General features: G+C 40.7%; 1 protein-coding gene across 1 annotated transcript in view; it reads left to right on the plus strand.

The window, feature by feature from the left end:
- The window catches only part of LOC124551011 (DNA topoisomerase 2-like), a 146,397-nt gene that overhangs the window by 51,311 nt on the left and 76,767 nt on the right, over positions 1-18,319 (plus strand). Inside the window, exons 15-16 of the mRNA XM_047125855.1 lie at positions 8,528-8,759; positions 14,353-14,552. Of these exons, the coding sequence (XP_046981811.1) occupies positions 8,528-8,759; positions 14,353-14,552 (432 nt within the window). The remainder of the gene's footprint in view (positions 1-8,527; positions 8,760-14,352; positions 14,553-18,319) is intronic.

The raw sequence follows: 18,319 nt of genomic DNA on the forward strand, positions 1-18,319 counted from the left end.
TCTCAATGACGGCTACTCTCTACATGCCTTACTATTGTCTATTCCACGCACTCAACATTTTTTTTTTCAATTTTACAAGTATTGCAACAGCTGTTACAAATTGCAAGCACAAATTTTCGGGGTACCTATAAGGTAGTTTGGAATTGTATGGTGCTAGGAGAAATTTTCATACTTTCAGTCCATTTTATAAACATGTTATTAAAAGATGATTTAAATAATTATTTCCTGCTTCTTAGTGTTGTGTGTGTGAAATTTTTCAATTGATTTTAAACATTCTGATAGATTACAACATAGCTATGAAATAAATTTAGGGTTTATTTCAGTTTTTCTTAACAAGAGTCATCCTATGTATATTCCACACAAAGATCATGGAGTTAAAAATGAGAGATGAGAGCTCGTGTGGAGACTTACCAGCAATGTTTATCACGAAACATTTACATTTGGAACAGCAAAAGATAGGAATTTCAGTGAAACATGAAGTACTCTCTGCCACACACCAGACAACAGAATTAATATTGCATTGTCATCCAGTTCTGAGCTATGTGGAAACTTTAAAACCTCTAGCTCATTGGGAAATTAGATTAAAATAAACAGCAAAATTTGTCAAATGCAGTGCCCAATAAAAATGTGGCAAAAAGATCATTTCAACTTATCTTATCGTGATGTGTATGTTCAGGGGCAGCTAAATTGCTTTCATATACTCCAAAAATGAGACCCACACTTGCTACAAAATGACTGAAATGCTTTCCTTAGTACCCGAAATAGATTATTACAAATGTTGTTGCTAAATCCATTAAGTCCACCACTCACCATATAAACCTGGCAAAATCTGGAAATAGTTGTATTGACAGCAAACACTGCTTGTAACAAGTCCATTACATTAACAACACTGTCTGTAACTTAACCAGAACTCGGAACAACTCCCTGCCACATTCGCTGTCAACAAACCACAAAAGACAAAGTATCAAAGATAACTTTCAAAGAATGTGACATAGATATTAAAATGTAAACTGTGATAATTTTAGTTGTATAGAAGGTGAAAATTCACATGTTATTTTACAATATGATTTGTATTAATAGTTGCATTCTATTCTAACAACTTCTGTTTTAATTCAATATACGAATCCGTGAGTACCTTTTTGGAGTTACTGTAACTGTTTTCTGAGTATATATATAAAATGCTCAAGCAAACTACAAATGGAACAAAGGAATGCTAATGACTGAAACTGATATGGATGCAACGAAATTACGTGCAAAAATAGGTATTTTTTTCATATTTGCACAAAAATGGTGCTTGTAATTTTAGTTGAGATAAAGGCTATTTATTGATGCAGTAAAGATTACAAAGCATAACCCTTGGGTTGTTACACCATGTTCATCCACATATGTTGTTTCACCCTCGTTTCTTTGTTCTTAAACCTTGTGTACATATTGTCACATTCCTGTTAATTTACTGATCATCCTGAGAGCACGCGTGCGTGTGCGTGCACGTGGTAACAGACATTAGGGTCAGTTGTAAAATGTAGTCTCTCATTAAATGCAGATTGGACCCCTCTAACCTACATGGTGGGTTACAGTAAGCAAAACTTACTACCTTAGAGATGTGCCGGGATTAATGAACACAGTGTAGTTTAGCAAGAAATTTCTGTGATCAATTTCCCTAACACAGCTAGAGGCAACTTGATTACCTCACGTCTTTTAAAAATGTCTCATAGCCCTTGTCCCTCCTGGTTTCCTCTCTGTCGTGAGCTCTAGCACTTATGCCCTGAACAATGCATAATAGTGTGATGAGTGGGTAGGTTTAGAGGCTAACCATAGTAAGAATCATAAAATGTTAGGATGCCAACTAGTTTCGTTTGAGTTTTGTTAATCTCAAAAATTAGTAAAAAGATTTCCAGAGCAATTATATCATTAATACTTACAACAGAATTACTGGTCATTAATCACCAGTTCCTGAGCACTGCAAAAATCACAGAAATGCTCCACACAATTGTAGAATCAACTTGAGATTGCACAAATAGGTTTTTCGAGGCAATTTTAACAATTAAGTCTGGCTGAAAGTGGAGTTGCAATTTACGTGCTAGTTCATGTGTTGCCACCTTGAAAAAAAAAAAAATTGTAGGCTGCCTTTGTTTAACACAGCATTGTACAATTGTCATATGAAACAGTTTTTCAAGAAACAATTCTGTCTTTACTCGAACAGTGGGCTATCTTAGCTAACAGTGGGCTATCTTAGCTAACAGTGGGCTATCTTAGCTAACAGTGGGCTATCTTAGCTAACAGTGGGCTATCTTAGCTAACAGTGGGCTATCTTAGCTAACAGTGGGCTATCTTAGCTAACAGTGGGCTATCTTAGCTAACAGTGGGCTATCTTAGCTAACAGTGGGCTATCTTAGCTAACAGTGGGCTATCTTAGCTAACAGTGGGCTATCTTAGCTAACAGTGGGCTATCTTAGCTAACAGTGGGCTATCTTAGCTAACAGTGGGCTATCTTAGCTAACAGTGGGCTATCTTAGCTAACAGTGGGCTATCTTAGCTAACAGTGGGCTATCTTAGCTAACAGTGGGCTATCTTAGCTAACAGTGGGCTATCTTAGCTAACAGTGGGCTATCTTAGCTGTTTGGTGCCTGTCCTCTCTGGACACACTTCATTGGTTCACCCTTTCCATCAGTGAGCAGTGACAGTAACTAAAATTTGTAATTAGCATTTTCTAATGAATTTAATGATATTGAAGTAATTATCCACACGTTCCCATTATAATTATCATCTACAGCATGGCTGTAGTGGTATGTTAATATAAATAAGATTCACTTGTTGGTGCCTATTGGGATAGGTGTATCCTCAGTCCCTTTGTCCCAGTACAATATGGCTCTTGCTCCTCTAGCTGTTCTCACACTGTGAGACCATCTGGCACATTGTTTGATGAATCTGCTTCATGATCCTACCTACTCACTACCACCCCATAGCAAAATTTTCTTATACTGTGCATAAAAATGTAGCAATAAAAATACATCCATTAAATTATTTAAATCACTTCAAAGGTGGTCAAATATTTTTATGGCTGAATACCTCACTGCTTTTTGTGCTACGCTAATGCTGAGTGATGGTTAGTGTAAATCACTTCTCCTTTGAATATTGTTTATGAATGTTTCTGTGTTCAGACTGCAATAGATTGTTGACAAGAATCATACAGGAGCAAATCTATCGCTAGACTTTTGTCAGTATGCCCAACTATCAAAAGTGCTGTCTACAAGACATTTTGTGGAGGACACATTATCCTTAATACAATCTTCTATGCAGCAAACATATTTCTTCACTGACAGTTTACCCCAGAATACATTTACCTAAGTCATTAGTGAATGAAAATGGGAGAAGTAGACTTTTTGACATTTTCATCATCAAAATCTAATATTATTCACATTGCAGAAGACCTTTACCTCTCACTAAAACTAAATCACTTTTCCCCCCTAAATGTCGTCTCATCTTCAAATAATGGAGCTTCAGGATAAATAAAAATTAAAATACTAGGAATTTTTCCTGTTTTAATAATGTACTTTATTATACATTTTAAAGGTGCCCCCCTCCCCCCCCCCCCCCCCTCCTCCTCTATTCCCCTATGTGGAATTCACCAAAGGATCATGTAAATTTTTACATAAATATTACTGTCCCTCATTTTCTATTAGTTGTACTGGACAGGGGCTGACATAGCGCTGCTTTGGCAGGTTGAATATCTTCCTCGTTCACAGAATGGATTCGGGGAAATGTGTGGGATGACGTGAAGCTTGCATTTCATTCTACCTCTCTGCCGTGGGAATCTGTACTCCAGAATGGTACTGCTGCCGAGTCCTTGTAAATTGCAACATATTTCATGAAATGTTTTGTGGGGAAACAATCAACATAAAAATGAACATTTGTGAGAAACTAGAATTTTGGTGAGCTGAGGCTTGAATTTGTATACCTATTGTGGGCAGTATGTAACGGATTGTATGTTTCATTACATTCCATTCCCAGCAAAAAAACGCAGTGGAGCTTGATGGACATACAGTGCAACATACTTAGTTAGGCGAGAATATTTACAGAGGACATAGCAGGGCAGTGTCTGTATTTTATAGTATCTGTATAGTTTGATGCAGTGTTCCTTCGTACATACATACGTGTCCAAAGAAAGAGGCACTGCTGGTGTTAGACAGCTGTATTAAGTTATGAAATGCCTTTGCAAATTGCAAATACAGTTGTACAACACTATATGAGAATGTGTGCTTGACTGGGACTCTAACTAAATTTCCCACATTAGACGAGCAGCTGCCTTAACCACTGTGGCCATTTGAGCAAACTTCCAGGACCAACCCAAGCTTCCGTATGTCCTAATGTCTACTGCACTCCACGGATTTCATTTACTAGACCGGAGATGAGCTACATGTTGCCACGCGCCAGACGGTGGGTTGCAGACTTTGTGATGCCCTAGATGATGACGCGCAACTCCTTACCGTGCCGCTTGGCACCACTCTTGCTGAGTCCCTTCCTTCTATTGCCGTTCACTCTTCTCAAAAAGTGTCTTCAAACAATTATTTCGAAATATGCACACTATAAAATACAGATGCTGCCCTAGTGTATTCCGTGCCAAAGCAAGACAGTCTGACAAGTGAAATAATATGTGTGAACACTGACACACAGATACTAAGATACATTGACATTTAGGTTGGTCATGGAGGCTTGCTCGCATGACTGAGATGGTTAAGGCAACTGCTAGCATAAAGTGGGAAATCTGGGTTAGAGTCCTGGTCTGGCACATTTTCGTATGTTACTAGTAAATCATATAGGTTTTTACAATTGTATTCAGTTTGTGAACGCATTTCATAGTTACAGAAGACTTGAAGAAATTGGTGAAAATGTTATACGTCTAATATCTACCTACATACGCAACTGAAGAGTGTGGCAGAGGTTATTTCCCATTGCACTATATATTAATGTTTCTTCCCATTCTATTTGCATGTGGAATGTGATGAGACTGACAGCTTAAGTGTTCTCTCCATGCTAGAATTAGTCTAATCTTAACTTCATGGGCATGGTGCACTTGAGGTTGTAGTATAGTCCTAGTCCTCACTTAATACTGGTCATTGAAACTTCACAAAGAAACTTTTGATTTGCTTCTATCTTAAAGCATCTACTGGTTCAGGTTTTTCATCCCTTTTGTACTACTCATCTTTGGTTAAATCTTAACATTGCAGTTACTTGGGCTGCTCTACATTGCATACCTTTGATATTCCCTGTTGGTCCTGAGGGGTTTCACAAATGTTTTGTAAGCAATCTCCTCTGTAGACTGATTGAAGTTTTCCAGTTTCTTACTGGTGAACTGAAGTATTTCAGCTGCTGTACTTACGACTGAGCCCGTTTGTTCCTTTCCATATCCCCACGAATTTAGTCCAGATATTTATGTGAGTCGACTGATTCCAGTTTTGATTCATTGGTATTGTAGTCACAGCATGCCACATTCTTGTTTCATGAAGTGTTCAGTTTCAAATTTCTGAATATTTAAAGCTGATGACAACTTTTGCACCACATTGAAATCTTCAGTATGTGGCTATAAATTAGTCTATCTCCCCCCCCCCCCCCCTTTCCCTCCTCACACCCCCAGACAATACAGAATACCCCACTGTACAAAACATAATCATCAGCAAAATGTCTGAGGTCACTATTGATATTGGCTGATGAACCCTTGAACTTCATATTCTACACTATCAATCCAACACTCTTACCTGGAGAACATCTGAACTTGATTTTACCTTTGTCAATGTCCAGTATCTCTGTAAAAGTGACAAATGGATTAATAAGTCGCCATTGTGCTGTTTGTAACAAGGGGACCATAAGACCATAATTACAGACTTTGATGGATCTTTCATATGTTGAGATACATCACGTACCTGGAAAGTTAAATCTTTCAACCAAATGAGAGTAGAGCAGTAGTTGTGGTTCACTGCTACCATACTGGCTGTATAGATTCAAATTCCACATGTGAACTTGGCCCTCCCATCCCATTTTCCTGTCCTTAAATTTCCTTATGTAGTATGTCGTGCAAAATTATTCAAAAATAGTCCTTTTGCCCTAGTGAACTTATTAATAAATCAATCATTACAGAAAACATTCTTCAATTAATGTGTGTTCCATTTTCTACAGAATAGATTACAGAATCATCTTACTTTCTCCTGCTGTGCTAGAACAGAATTCTGGATGGTGTTTGCCACAGAAGTAGCCAAACACACATTTGAGAAGCGCCACACACATTTAATGAAAGATACTGCCTTGGATGCACACTGATTAGCCAGATGCACCAGATTGGTGCAGAATTAAAGAATATGTTTTTATGGGATGTTCCCTCAAAGTGATTTCTCTAAAAGTTTCAAACAAGTCTGGAGCATTTTGAATTTTTTCATGAAACTTTTTAATTTGTGAGTCAACTCTACTACTATTTTTTTTTTTTTTTTTTTTTTTTTTTTTCTGAACAATCTGACCAAATTTCCCAGATGGTTCTTGCACACACAATAAAATATAAGAGAATATCTTTCCTGATGTAGTTATAGTATGCTGTGCTATGAAGATATGGGTAATCTTGTTCAAATTAGTTTTTGCTCCTGTTCCACAAGGGATCCATTGCACATTGATTGGTACAGACAGCTTGTTTCATTAGTATTAATTACATAATTGGGCATCAGTACTTTCGTCCCTATCTGGAAAGACACACTCTCTTTAAAGATATTCTGTACCACAAAATTGAAAGGGGGGAGGAGAGGAGGAAGAGGACGATGACGACATAATACACTGGAGTCCCTAAACCTGTACTGCCTGTGTGGTAGCCATGAACCTTAGCTGCTGTGGTACTCTCACTTGGTCGAAACAAGTTAGCAATAAGCACATGCTTCTTGCATCTGCTTGCTTAGGTCTTGGAGAGAAATATGGGAGTTCTTTTGCATGACAGATGTTTCCTGTTTTTGCAATTGGTGCTTATTTGCATGGAGAACATTGTTCTGTGTGATAAAACTCCTTGTTTCAGAATAAGTTCAAAGATTCTGAAAGAGATGGATAGCAGTGAAATTGGGTGTAGTTTCGTGGATCACTTCTAGACCCTTCCTTTAGACGGGTGTGACCCATGTCCTCTTCCAAAAACTGGGCACAGGTTTCGTTTCATTAAGCTTAAAAGAGGAACAAACGAAATCAGAAATTCAGTATAGAGCCTGATTTTTATTTTTATTTTTATTTTTTTTTTTTTTTTTTTTTTTTTTTTTGCCCCCCCCCCCCCCCCCCCCCCCCCCCCCCCCACCCAAGGGTGGCCTTTATGAATTCCTGGAGCCTTGTTCAGTTTTAGAATTTTCAGTATTTTCTCAATGCAACTGAGATATATTCACTGGGGTGCTATAATAAACTGAAACAGTTCGCCTGAACCTTACTTTATGAAGTAACATTAGAAAATGAAGTAAAGGACGCACATCATCCACTTTTTTCGGGGCACTAACTTTGGTGTGATGTAGCCTGTATGAATGACTAGAATTTCTTTGTGCTTTACGAGAGCTCTTTAGATAAGATCCTGTAGTATCAAAAACCTTTGTGCACAATCCTTTAGACAGCCAAAAGTATTTCACTTAACATTTTATATCGCTCTACACTTTTCTTGCACCTACTGTGCAGTGGTTGCTGTTTTTCTAGTAGGGTTTTTACAGATAGCATAGCATGGATACTCACTCACACAAACTGCTCTACAGGGCATACGGATCCAGATTTGTGATTCGAACCTTCCTCGAGATGAGACACTACTGTCTCTATGTGCATTACTGAACATGCAAATATTTCTACTTGGTTTTGTATACTTTTGTTCTTCGGTAATCATTGTTACAAATGCCTCGTAGTTGCAACCTGATGAGGTCTGCTTGTTGCAATTAGATGCAATATATTTCCATCGTGAGTGGTCTTACGAGCTTATGATCGACATAGTTTTCAGAGAAGTTTGTTAGTGCTGTTTCACAGGAGATCTTTCCATTCCCTTATTTACAAAACTCACTGTCGCAGTTGCCAGTCGGTTGTTTAATGATTGAAGTCTCCTCCAGTGATGACATTGTGATTGAGGAACATATTTTTTATTGAGCTGAGAGTTTTTGAAAAGTTATTGATTATGCCTGGGGGTGAATGTGATGATTGATAGGCCCACAAATTTTTCCGTCCCACTACCTGCTCCACCTTATACTGAGTGTTGTCGAAAGGACCTCGCATTTTAATGAATTTGACTTTATTGTGGATGGCAACAAATGTACCACATCATTTCTCCTTTCGATGTACGTGTGTGATTTTCCTAAAAACCTCACTATCGCCTTTTGGGTTTCAGCCAGCTTTTGTAATTAAGATAATGTGAGCTCCACTACTTTAAAGGAATGCTTTACGTTCTGGGACTTCATTGCAAATACTTCAACAGTTGATGAATATAATTTTAGTCATATTGCTTACAATTCTTAAACTTCAGTTAGATTTTTGTGTGTTTCAGTCCACTGGCAAGACACATTTTTCACAAACATGATGATCCACTGTTAAAGCACAACACAGATGACAACCAAAGAATTGAACCAGTCTGGTACATACCAGTCATACCAATGATACTCGTTAATGGTGCCGATGGCATTGGAACGGGTTGGATGACAAAGATACCAAATTACAATCCCAGGGAAATAATTGACAATTTGAGGAGAATGATTGATGGTGAAGCCCCAAAACCTATGGTAAGTGTTATAGAGATAGGTGAGCTTTACATTAAATTTTTAGTCCTTGTTATGGAATAATTTGGGGAAAAAATTTGTCACTGGAATACATTAAAAATATTGATGAAGCATGTCGTTTGCCAGATTAAGTATAGTGTTCCAGGTCTTCTGTATGTACTTATTAGTGAATTCCTGTACTTGAGGTCAGACAGAATTTGCATTACTGCGTAAGTGCTGTCGGGGGCATGTCTGATGTCAGCACGTCTCGTCTTGTTTAGTCATTCACAGAACTACGTGGAACATCACATTTCGTTTAGTAGTGGGATGCAATGCTGTTGGTTTTCTTTTTTACATTTGGTGTGTGTTGTATTTTTTAGATGATACAACTTTCTTCAATTCATCAGAATCCTAATGCCTAAGCAGTTTGCCCAAGGTGTAAAGGAAGTTAGGTCGTGTGGCCTTCTGCACAAAAAGAGGCAGTCTAGTGATCTGTCATCAGAAGCGTTTAAGAATGAATGGAAATCTCTTATTTTTTGAAGAAAAGCAAGAGTATTCTCAGAATCTAATACGCAACCCCATTATGTTTGGTCACACCAAATTTGCCAGAGAATGACATTGCAACAGAATGCAAAAAAATTAAAGATTTGATGATGAAAGAGCAAAAATTTAAACTAATCTACATATTTATATGGGTTTCATTGTTCCGTACATCAAAAAGCATTTAGACTGGATCCCCCCGTGGGCTCACTGCTCGTAAGTGGGTTCGTGCTTGGCTACTACAGGGCCCCAACCTTTGCAGAATCTTTCCCCTTCCATGCTGCATGTCTATTGTCCTGCTGTTCTTTTTCTCCTCCCTTGGGGACCATGTCTGGGCTGTTTTTGGAAATGTATTCTGCATTTTCGGTAGTCAGTATCAGAATACTCTCCAGTGTTCTTTTTTTTTCTTTCTTTCTTCATTCACCTTCCTGTGCTACCTGGAAAGGCTCGAAGAAGTCAAACAAAGGCAAACGGTCTTCTTTGCCAACTCGAAGGTCCTCCTAGACGGTTTTGCCACATGATCTTGCCCAACCAACCTCCGCGTCACCGGTGCACTCCACCAACAGTGATTTCTGCACAAGGTTCTACAGGCCGACGACAGAATAATGCTGATGCTTCCGTAGACCTCATGGAGCAGGCTCCTCCTGTCTCTCTGCCCTGTAGCAGCGAGTATCCGAAGGCTGGCACTCTGTAGCTGCTGGGGTGACACTGCTTCATTTTTTCCTCATAATGATTCCCCTCCAATGGAACATTCGCGGCCTTCGATCCAACAAAGAGGATTTGCGGCTGCCCTTAGAATCGCAGTGTCCACTTGTGCTCTGCCTTCAGGAAATGTAATTGCGTCATCGTGACTCCATTGAATGCTCACATTTTGTCGTGGTCTGTTTTGACCTTATCTGAGGTCAGCATTCCATCTCGTGGAGTAGTCACGCTACTCATACAGGCTGACATTCATAGTCAACCCATCTCCGTGACTACCTGCCTTCAAGCTGTTGCAGTTCACCTTTCCCTTTCTACCATTTACAATCCTCCATCATTCGATATCACCAGGCCAGACTTTAACCAGCTTATTGGGCAGCTACCTCGCCTCTTTCTGACTTCAATGCACACGATTCCCTTTAGGGTCTCCCAGAACCTGTCAGATGTGTCCTCTTGGCTGACCTCGACAAACTTAACCTCCTCTGCCTTAACACAGGAGCACCCATGTTCCTTTCAGACTCCATGCACACCTATACACATTTGGACGTATCCTTCTGAAGTGCCCAGCTTGCCTATAGTCTCCAGTGGTCTGTTCCCTGTGACACATACTAGTGTGTCCATTTTCTGACTCCTACCCGACCTGTGTGCACACCCAAATGACAGCTTAGTAAGACCGACTGGAGCTCCACTGCTCCCTGGTGACCTTTGATGAACAGCATTTCCCCAGCTGTGACGACCAGGTGGAATATCTTACAAACGTTATCCTTACTGCTGCAGAACGTTACATTCCTCACACTTCCTCTTTACAACATCGTGTCCGGGTCCCTTGGTGGAGTGAGGCATGCCGCGATGCAATTTGCACTCAGACGTGCTCTACACGTTTTTAACAGTCGTACAATGATGGCAAACTGCATTCATTATAAACAGATTCGTGCACAGTGTCATCATATTCTTCAGGATAGCAAAAAAGCTAGCTGGATTTCATTCACTAGTTCTTTTAACAGGTCCATTCCCTCTTCTGTCACGTGGGACAACCTCTTGACAGCTCTCTTGGACCAAGATCCACCCCAATTCCTGACCAGACAATAGCAGACTATGTCATTGTTGGCTCTTTTGCTATCTCCGTCACCTTGGGCCACCATTTTGTCAAGATGTCAAGCTGCTCCCAATATCACCTTGTCTTCCTCCATCAGAAACCAGCAGAGGTGGCTCGGGCGATAACCCTCTCTTCTCTGAAGTGTGTGCGCTACAGTGGCCGCCTTTGCTATGAGGGAGCTAGGTCAGGCTCTCAATTCATCCAGATCCTCTGCCCCAGGGCCAGACTATGTTAACATTCAGACGTTGCAGCACCTTTCTCCTCTGGGCAAGCACTTTCTGCTCAATATGTAAAACCGAATTTGGGTAGAGGTTACAATTCCTAGATGCTGGTGTGAAGCCACTGTCATATCCATACCTAAGTCCAGTAAGGACAAACACCATCCTTCTAGCTAGTGCTCCATTTCTCTCACCAGCTGTGCCTGCAAGGTGATGAAAAGTATGGTTCATGCCTGACTGGTATGGTGCTAGTCTCGCAATTTACTAACCACTGTACAGTGTGGATTTTGAGCTTGCCATTCTGCAGTTGACCATCCCGTCACTTTTTCCACCCGTGTTGTGACTCGTTTTTTGTGCAAATCCCAGATCGTGGCCATGGTTTTCAATTTGGAGAAAGCTATGATGCTTGCTGGATAACTGGTATCTTCTGTACTCTGCCTGCCCAGTTTCCTTCAGGAATTTTTAAAACACTGAGTTTTCAAGGTTTGTATGGGTTCTGCCTTGTCGGACACCTTTATCGAGGAAAACGGTGCGTCTCAGGATTCCGTCCTGAGAGTCGTCTTTGCTATTGCCATTAACCCTATAATGGCCTGTCTCCCACCGGGAATCTCTGGCTCCCAGTTTGTTGATGATTTTGTCATCTACTGCCGTTCTCCATGGACTTCTCTCATTGAAAAGCATCTGCAGCGATGTCTCTATTATCTTCACTCGTGAAGCATCAACAGTGGCTTTTGTTTTTCCACTGACAAAACAATTTGTATTAATTTCTGGTGGTGCAATTGGTTTCTTCCGCGTTCATGTCTTGGGTGTGTTGCTCTTCCATTTGTTGAGACTACAAAATTCCTGGGCTCCTGTTCATAGGAAATTCTCTTGGTCCTCCTACGTGTCTTACCTGGCAGCCCACTGTATGCTGTCACTCAATGTCCCGTGTGTCGTATATGGTACTTCCTTGGGTGCAGATCGAACCACCCTCTTCCATTTTACCGGACCCTTGTCTTTTCAAAACTAGACTATGCGTGCTTTGTTTATGCATCTGCACATCTGTCCCTCTTATGCAGTCTCAATACTATCCACCATCGTGGTACCCATTTGGCTACTGGCAACTTTTACACTAGCCCAGTTAAGAGTCTGTATGCAGAAGCTGCCGAACTACCGCTGTCCTACCGCTGTGATTCTCTCCTCGGCAGATATGCATGCTGTTTGTCATGCATGGCCGCTCATCCTATGCCCACTTCTATGATTTCTTTCATTGCCAGTACGGGGCACGTCCCTCTTCTGTTACCTCCTGGAGTTTGCTTTTGGTTCTTGTGCCGGCAACTAAACTTCATGCTACCTGCAACTTTCTGGTGGGTGTGAACCCTTCACTACTGTAGCTTCATGTGTTGTTGTTCACCTTGGCCTTCATTCGGTTTCAGAGGACAGTACTCCAGCCTCGCTCTTATCGCATTCAGTTTCATGACCTTCACATGGAATTTCTCGGCAGTACCTTTGTGTATGCTGATGGTTCTCATACTGACTGTGGTGTCAAGTGTGCCTTCATCATTGGCGTTGATGTTTTTTGATATTGGCTTCCGGCACACTGCTCGGCAGAGCTCTTTGCCCAGTATCTGGCCACGCAATACATCATCCGCCAACACAGGCTTTTCAATTGTCATCTGCTCAGGCTCTGTATGCCCTTAAAAGCCTCTGTCAGCTGCACACCGTCCATCCCTTAGTGCAACAGGTCAAGGAAAGCTGTCACTTGCTCACTCTTGGAGACATTGTGATGATAGTGGGTTCCTGGTCACATCAGTCTGACAGGGAACGAGGCTGTGCCAAGATGTGCTGGCTGTGCACCAAGGCATGTTTAGCCACAAGGTGATACTCATTACCAACAAACACTGTCTGCCTGTGTCCGTTCATGCGAATGGACAGTTCGTTGCTGGTCATTCCCACATAGAAGGCTTCACAGTGTAGGCATGTCAGTTGGTAAATCACTTGGGTGCTTTCACACGTTGCTCTGCCTTTGATTGTGTACACCTTCCGGGCTACAGGACTGGAGTATGTGATGGTGGGAGGGTGCATGGGACAGGTTTTACACTGGGGGCAGTTACAAGGGTAGGAGCCAGAGGGTAGGGAAGATTGTTTGGGGATTTCATAGGGATGAACCAAGAGGTTACGAAGGTTAGGTGGATGGCAGAAAGACACTCTTGGTGGAGTGGGGAGGATTTCATGAAGGATGGATCTCATTTCAGGGCAGGATTTGAGGAAGTCGTATCCCTGCTGGAGAGCCACATCCAGAGTCTGATCCAGTCCCGGAAAGTATCCTGTCAAAAGTGGGGCACTTTTGGGGTTCTTCTGTGGAAGGTTCGGGGTTTGAGGTGATGAGGAAGTGGCTCTAGCTATTTGCTTCTGTACCAGGTCGGGAGGGTTGTTGCGGGATGCGAAAGCTGTTTTCAGGTTGTTGGTGTAATGGTTCAGGGATTCAGGACTGGAGCAGATTCGTTTGCCACGAAGGCCTAGGTTGTTGGGAATGGATCGTTTGATATGGAATGGGTGGCAGCTGTCATAATCGAGGTACTGTTGCTTGTTGGTGGGTTTGATGTGGACGGATGTGTGAAGCTGGCCATTGAACAGATGGAGGTCAACGTCAAGGAAAGTGGCATGGGATTTGGAGTAGGACCAGGTGAATCTGATGGGACCAAAGTAGTTGAGGTTGGAGAGGAAATTCTGGAGTTCTTCTTCACTGTGAGTCCAGATCATGAAGATGTCATCAATAAATCTGTACCAAACTTTGGGTTGGCAGGCCTGGGTAACCAAGAAGGCTTTCTCTAAATATTTCGCATAACAAAACAGGTTGTTAGGTTTTATACACGTTATGGTAACTCCTTGTATTTGTATCAGTGAGAGTTTATCTAAGTTTCTTTGCTGCTTCACACACACACACACACACACACACACACACACACCAAAAAAAGTGGTGTTATTGAATTGAGACACCAGTACCAGTATCTGTGAAATGTGTGGAATGAACTAGTGACTTAAGATTGCCTAAACATGTTCTGATATTAAAACACTGTTTCAGATTCCATGGTATAAGAACTACAAAGGAGTCATTGAGCCTTTTGCTGATAACAGATATGCTGTGTATGGTGAGATATCAGTCTTAGGATTGGATAAAGTGGAAATAACAGAGTTACCAATTGGTGTATGGACGCAGACATACAAAGAAAATGTGCTCGAGCCCATGATGGGAGGTACTGAAAAGGTACCCCAACAGATAGTGTAAGTAAATCAATTTACTGTAAGAAAGTTATATATTCCGTTTGTATGATAGTAATAGTTGCTGTTCAAGAAATGTTTGTGGGCCGAATGAATATACAGTGGTGTATGCCTTAATACAAATCTTCATAGGAATGTAAATGTGTAGGGGCTGATGCTCAGAATTGGAACCTTATACTTATCACCAATAATCTTTCAGTTAATCTCTACTAGGGAATCTTGACTGACAATAAATTCTTCCCAACTCCAAGGAGGTTCCTGTTAAAGATTTAATGCTGTACTTGGATTAAAATAACATTTCAATTGATGTTTCAACAAGTGTAGTAGTAGGGGCCAGTTTCCAGCTGATGGAAGTTTTCTGTGATAACATGTGCTCAGTGTGTTGTGCATTCTGCAGGTATGGCAGAGCCTTGTTGAAAAGTAGCTGGTTATGTGCCAACAGCTCTGCCCTCCTCACCCCTCTTCCACATTATCATAGCTATTTTATTTGCGCTCTGGTGTCCCTGACCTGGGAGAAGGTGTGAAGCTGTGACTCACTTTCAGATGATGAGCTGTTCAAAGTTGCAGAAGACGATGCCCTCACAACCTGCACTCTAGCTAACCCTTAAGTGTGTCTGCCATTCTCCTTGGCCATGTTTCAGTGCAATCCAATTTCAATAAATATTTTCTTTCAGGTAATTAACTTGTGTGGCTTTGACACTCGTAAATATCAAATAATGAGATGGCAGCATCATTCTCAACTTGTTCTGCTACCTATCAAAAACAGACCTTAAGACTTCTGTCAATTCCTCTGCTAATTACAATAAGAAGATAGTGTTCAGGCTTGTTATTGCAACCAGATTTTACCTGAAACTATTTCAGGCTGAGTATCTCCAGACATTAACCAAACGGTTCACATTTTACTCAGAGTTCATTTCAAAGAGAAATTACTAACAATATAAAATCCTTGGATACTCTAAAAGCATTCTAGACTTCATACTGCATTGGGTTCTACAGCAAACTGAAGTGGAGTTATGGGATGCTTAACCTGCAGGTAACTACTACTTCAGCTGCATTCCATGTTTTCTCCAACATCCTGAGACCTCTGAAACCATACTCAAAAACTGCGGAAAGACTTACCTTTCCGCTGCCGGGATTGGAATGACTCCTTACCCTCTCCCTTAAAACTCACATCCTTTCGTCTTTCCCTCTCCTTCCCTCTTTCCTGATGAGGCAACAGTTTGTTGCGAAAGCTTGAATTTCATGTGTATGTTTGTGTTTGTTTATGTGTCTATCGACCTGCCAGCACTTTCGTTCGGTAAGTCACATCATCTGTGTTTTTAGATATATTTATATAAGATTATTTTGATTCGGTTTATTACATTTCTTCTCCTTAAAATTGAGTTGGTCATCCCAATGACCTTCCTTCCACTGCTAATTCTTTTATTATTTTCTACCTGATTTTTCCTCCATCTCTAAAAGTAATCCCAAATGACAGAAAGTACTGACCTTCTTAATTCTCTTTCCTCTGTGTAGGTCATTTAGATCATAAGTGAGGTATTCTTTTTTTCTCATAATTGTCAATTCGTTTTCTGTATTCCATTGCTAACTGATTACATATAGAATTTGCTTCCTCCCTGTCTTGAGGAAGTGCGAGAGTGTATACCTGTCCTTTTTTCCCCCTAAGGTAAGTCTTTCCGCTCCCGGGATTGGAATGACTCCTTACCCTCTCCCTTAAAACCCACATCCTTTCGTCTTTCCTTCTCCTTCCCTCTTTCCTGATGAAGCAACTGTTGGTTGCGAAAGCTTGAATTTTGTGTGTGTGTTTGTGTGTCTATCAACATGCCAGCGCTTTCGTTTGGTAAGTTGCATCATCTTTCTTTTTAGATATATTTATTCATTCATTTATATTGTTTAGACCCATAGAGAATCACATAAAGTGAATCTGTGGTTGCTATTTTTCTTGTTTCATCCTCTCACTATGTTAAGCTCGATGTTCTTCAGTCCGTTTTCCAGTAGATCTTCTGGGTTGTTCTTCTGGTGCAACTTCCCAGCAGTGGATCTCCTGAATATTTTGAGATCAGTTTGATCCAGACTGTTGTTGTTTTTAGTTTCTGTGAGTACGTTAGAATTATTTTTGTTAATCTGTTGTCACTCAGTCTCATGTTGTGTCAATTTTTCCGTTATCGTGTTCGAATGTAGCTGATATTCGTGTGTGACCTTTGGAACCAGGATTTTGCAAATGATTTTCCTTTCAACTTTTTTGATGTTGTTTAGATCCCCTTTGTAATTGAGTTTGAGGGTATCTCTTGCCTACAGTGTTTCAGGTTTGATGACAGTTGCATAGTGTCAAATTTTTTGTTTGATATTCGTGCACATTTCGTTGTAGATGTTAGCAATTTTCCCATATGCTTTCTGCATTTTGACTTCATGTGCTTTTTGGGCTAATATGTTTGACCACCAGTATTGCGTGTGAGAGCTTAACTTCTCTTGTAGCAATAATGTATGTACAGTAAAACTTGCTCAAATCAGCACGTGTATTTGGAAATCTGCCCAAACTGTACCAGTATTTCAGTTCCGATGCATTCAGTGCACTTTTATGTGCTGATTTTTTTTTTTTACAAAGTTGAACATGCCTAATGTGGAAATAGAAAGCAAATCTTAGAACATACTTAATAATTGATTGTATAATGTGGAAAGGAGCCTGTACAGTACTACTGTATTACAGTTAGTTATTCACGACTCTACGAGGACATTATATTTAACGCCTCTTGTTACGTGGCGCAAAGCCAAGAAGAGGTCCTGAGCGGTGTTGCTGGGGCTGACATAAAACTGCCCCTTTCTGTGCAACAATGAATAGGTTGGGCTCGGTGTCGATACTTTACGTCAATGGAAATGGTTCGTTCGTCAGCGCTCTGTTTGTCAGCTTTCTTGTTTTCCTCATTACTGAGGCACATACAGGAAGACTGTTGTGTATCTACCATCACTCTGCTGTAATGTGCACAGTCAGAGGTGGGTATTGTTCTGTTAAACAGTGGTTTTACCTGGCAATGTCATTATTTTCTGCCAGTTTCAGTTGACTAGTAGCACTTAAAGAGAGATGGTAACCTGATGTCAAACAGTATTGTCCTTAACACTTAACGAGAAGGTTAATGTAATTGAGATGAATGAGACACTCTCTGCACGAAATTATGTTGGATTTCAAATGCAGTAAAACACACATTTATGAGGCTTTGAGAAACGGGGATATTTGGGATGAATAGAGGAAAGGGAACGGGCAGATGAAAAGAAAAGCGGAAAAGACTGGAAATGAAGAAATTAACAAAATAGTGTGGGATGGTTCATAAATACGTGGGCAAAAAAAACTTACCTTTATCTGGACCCATGTTGCAGAGTGAGGCTCTGAAAGTCGCTAAAGAGCTTAGAATTACAAAGTGTAAGGCATCCACAGGATGGCTGGACAGTTTCAAAGCTAGGCACATCATCGTGTGGAATGGAGTGTGTGGGGAAGCTAAGGATGTGCAGTAAAGTGTAGCAACAGAATGGAAGACAATACTTGTCCAACTTAATTGTAAATTATGACCCGAAATACATGTTAAATTCCAAAGAAACAGGACTGTTTCATTGCGCTCTGCCTTCAAAATCGCTAGCAATTCGAAGTGAAAAGTGCACCAGTGGAAAAATATTCAAGGAAAGACTCGTAGTACTGTTGTGTGGAAACATGTTTGGTGAAATGGAGAAGTAACTGGCGATTGGAAAGGTGGCAAAACTGTGTAGTTTCAAAAACATAG

Source organism: Schistocerca americana, chromosome 9, assembly GCF_021461395.2.
Source record: "Schistocerca americana isolate TAMUIC-IGC-003095 chromosome 9, iqSchAmer2.1, whole genome shotgun sequence".
In the NCBI taxonomy this organism is placed as follows: Eukaryota; Metazoa; Arthropoda; class Insecta; order Orthoptera; family Acrididae; genus Schistocerca; species Schistocerca americana.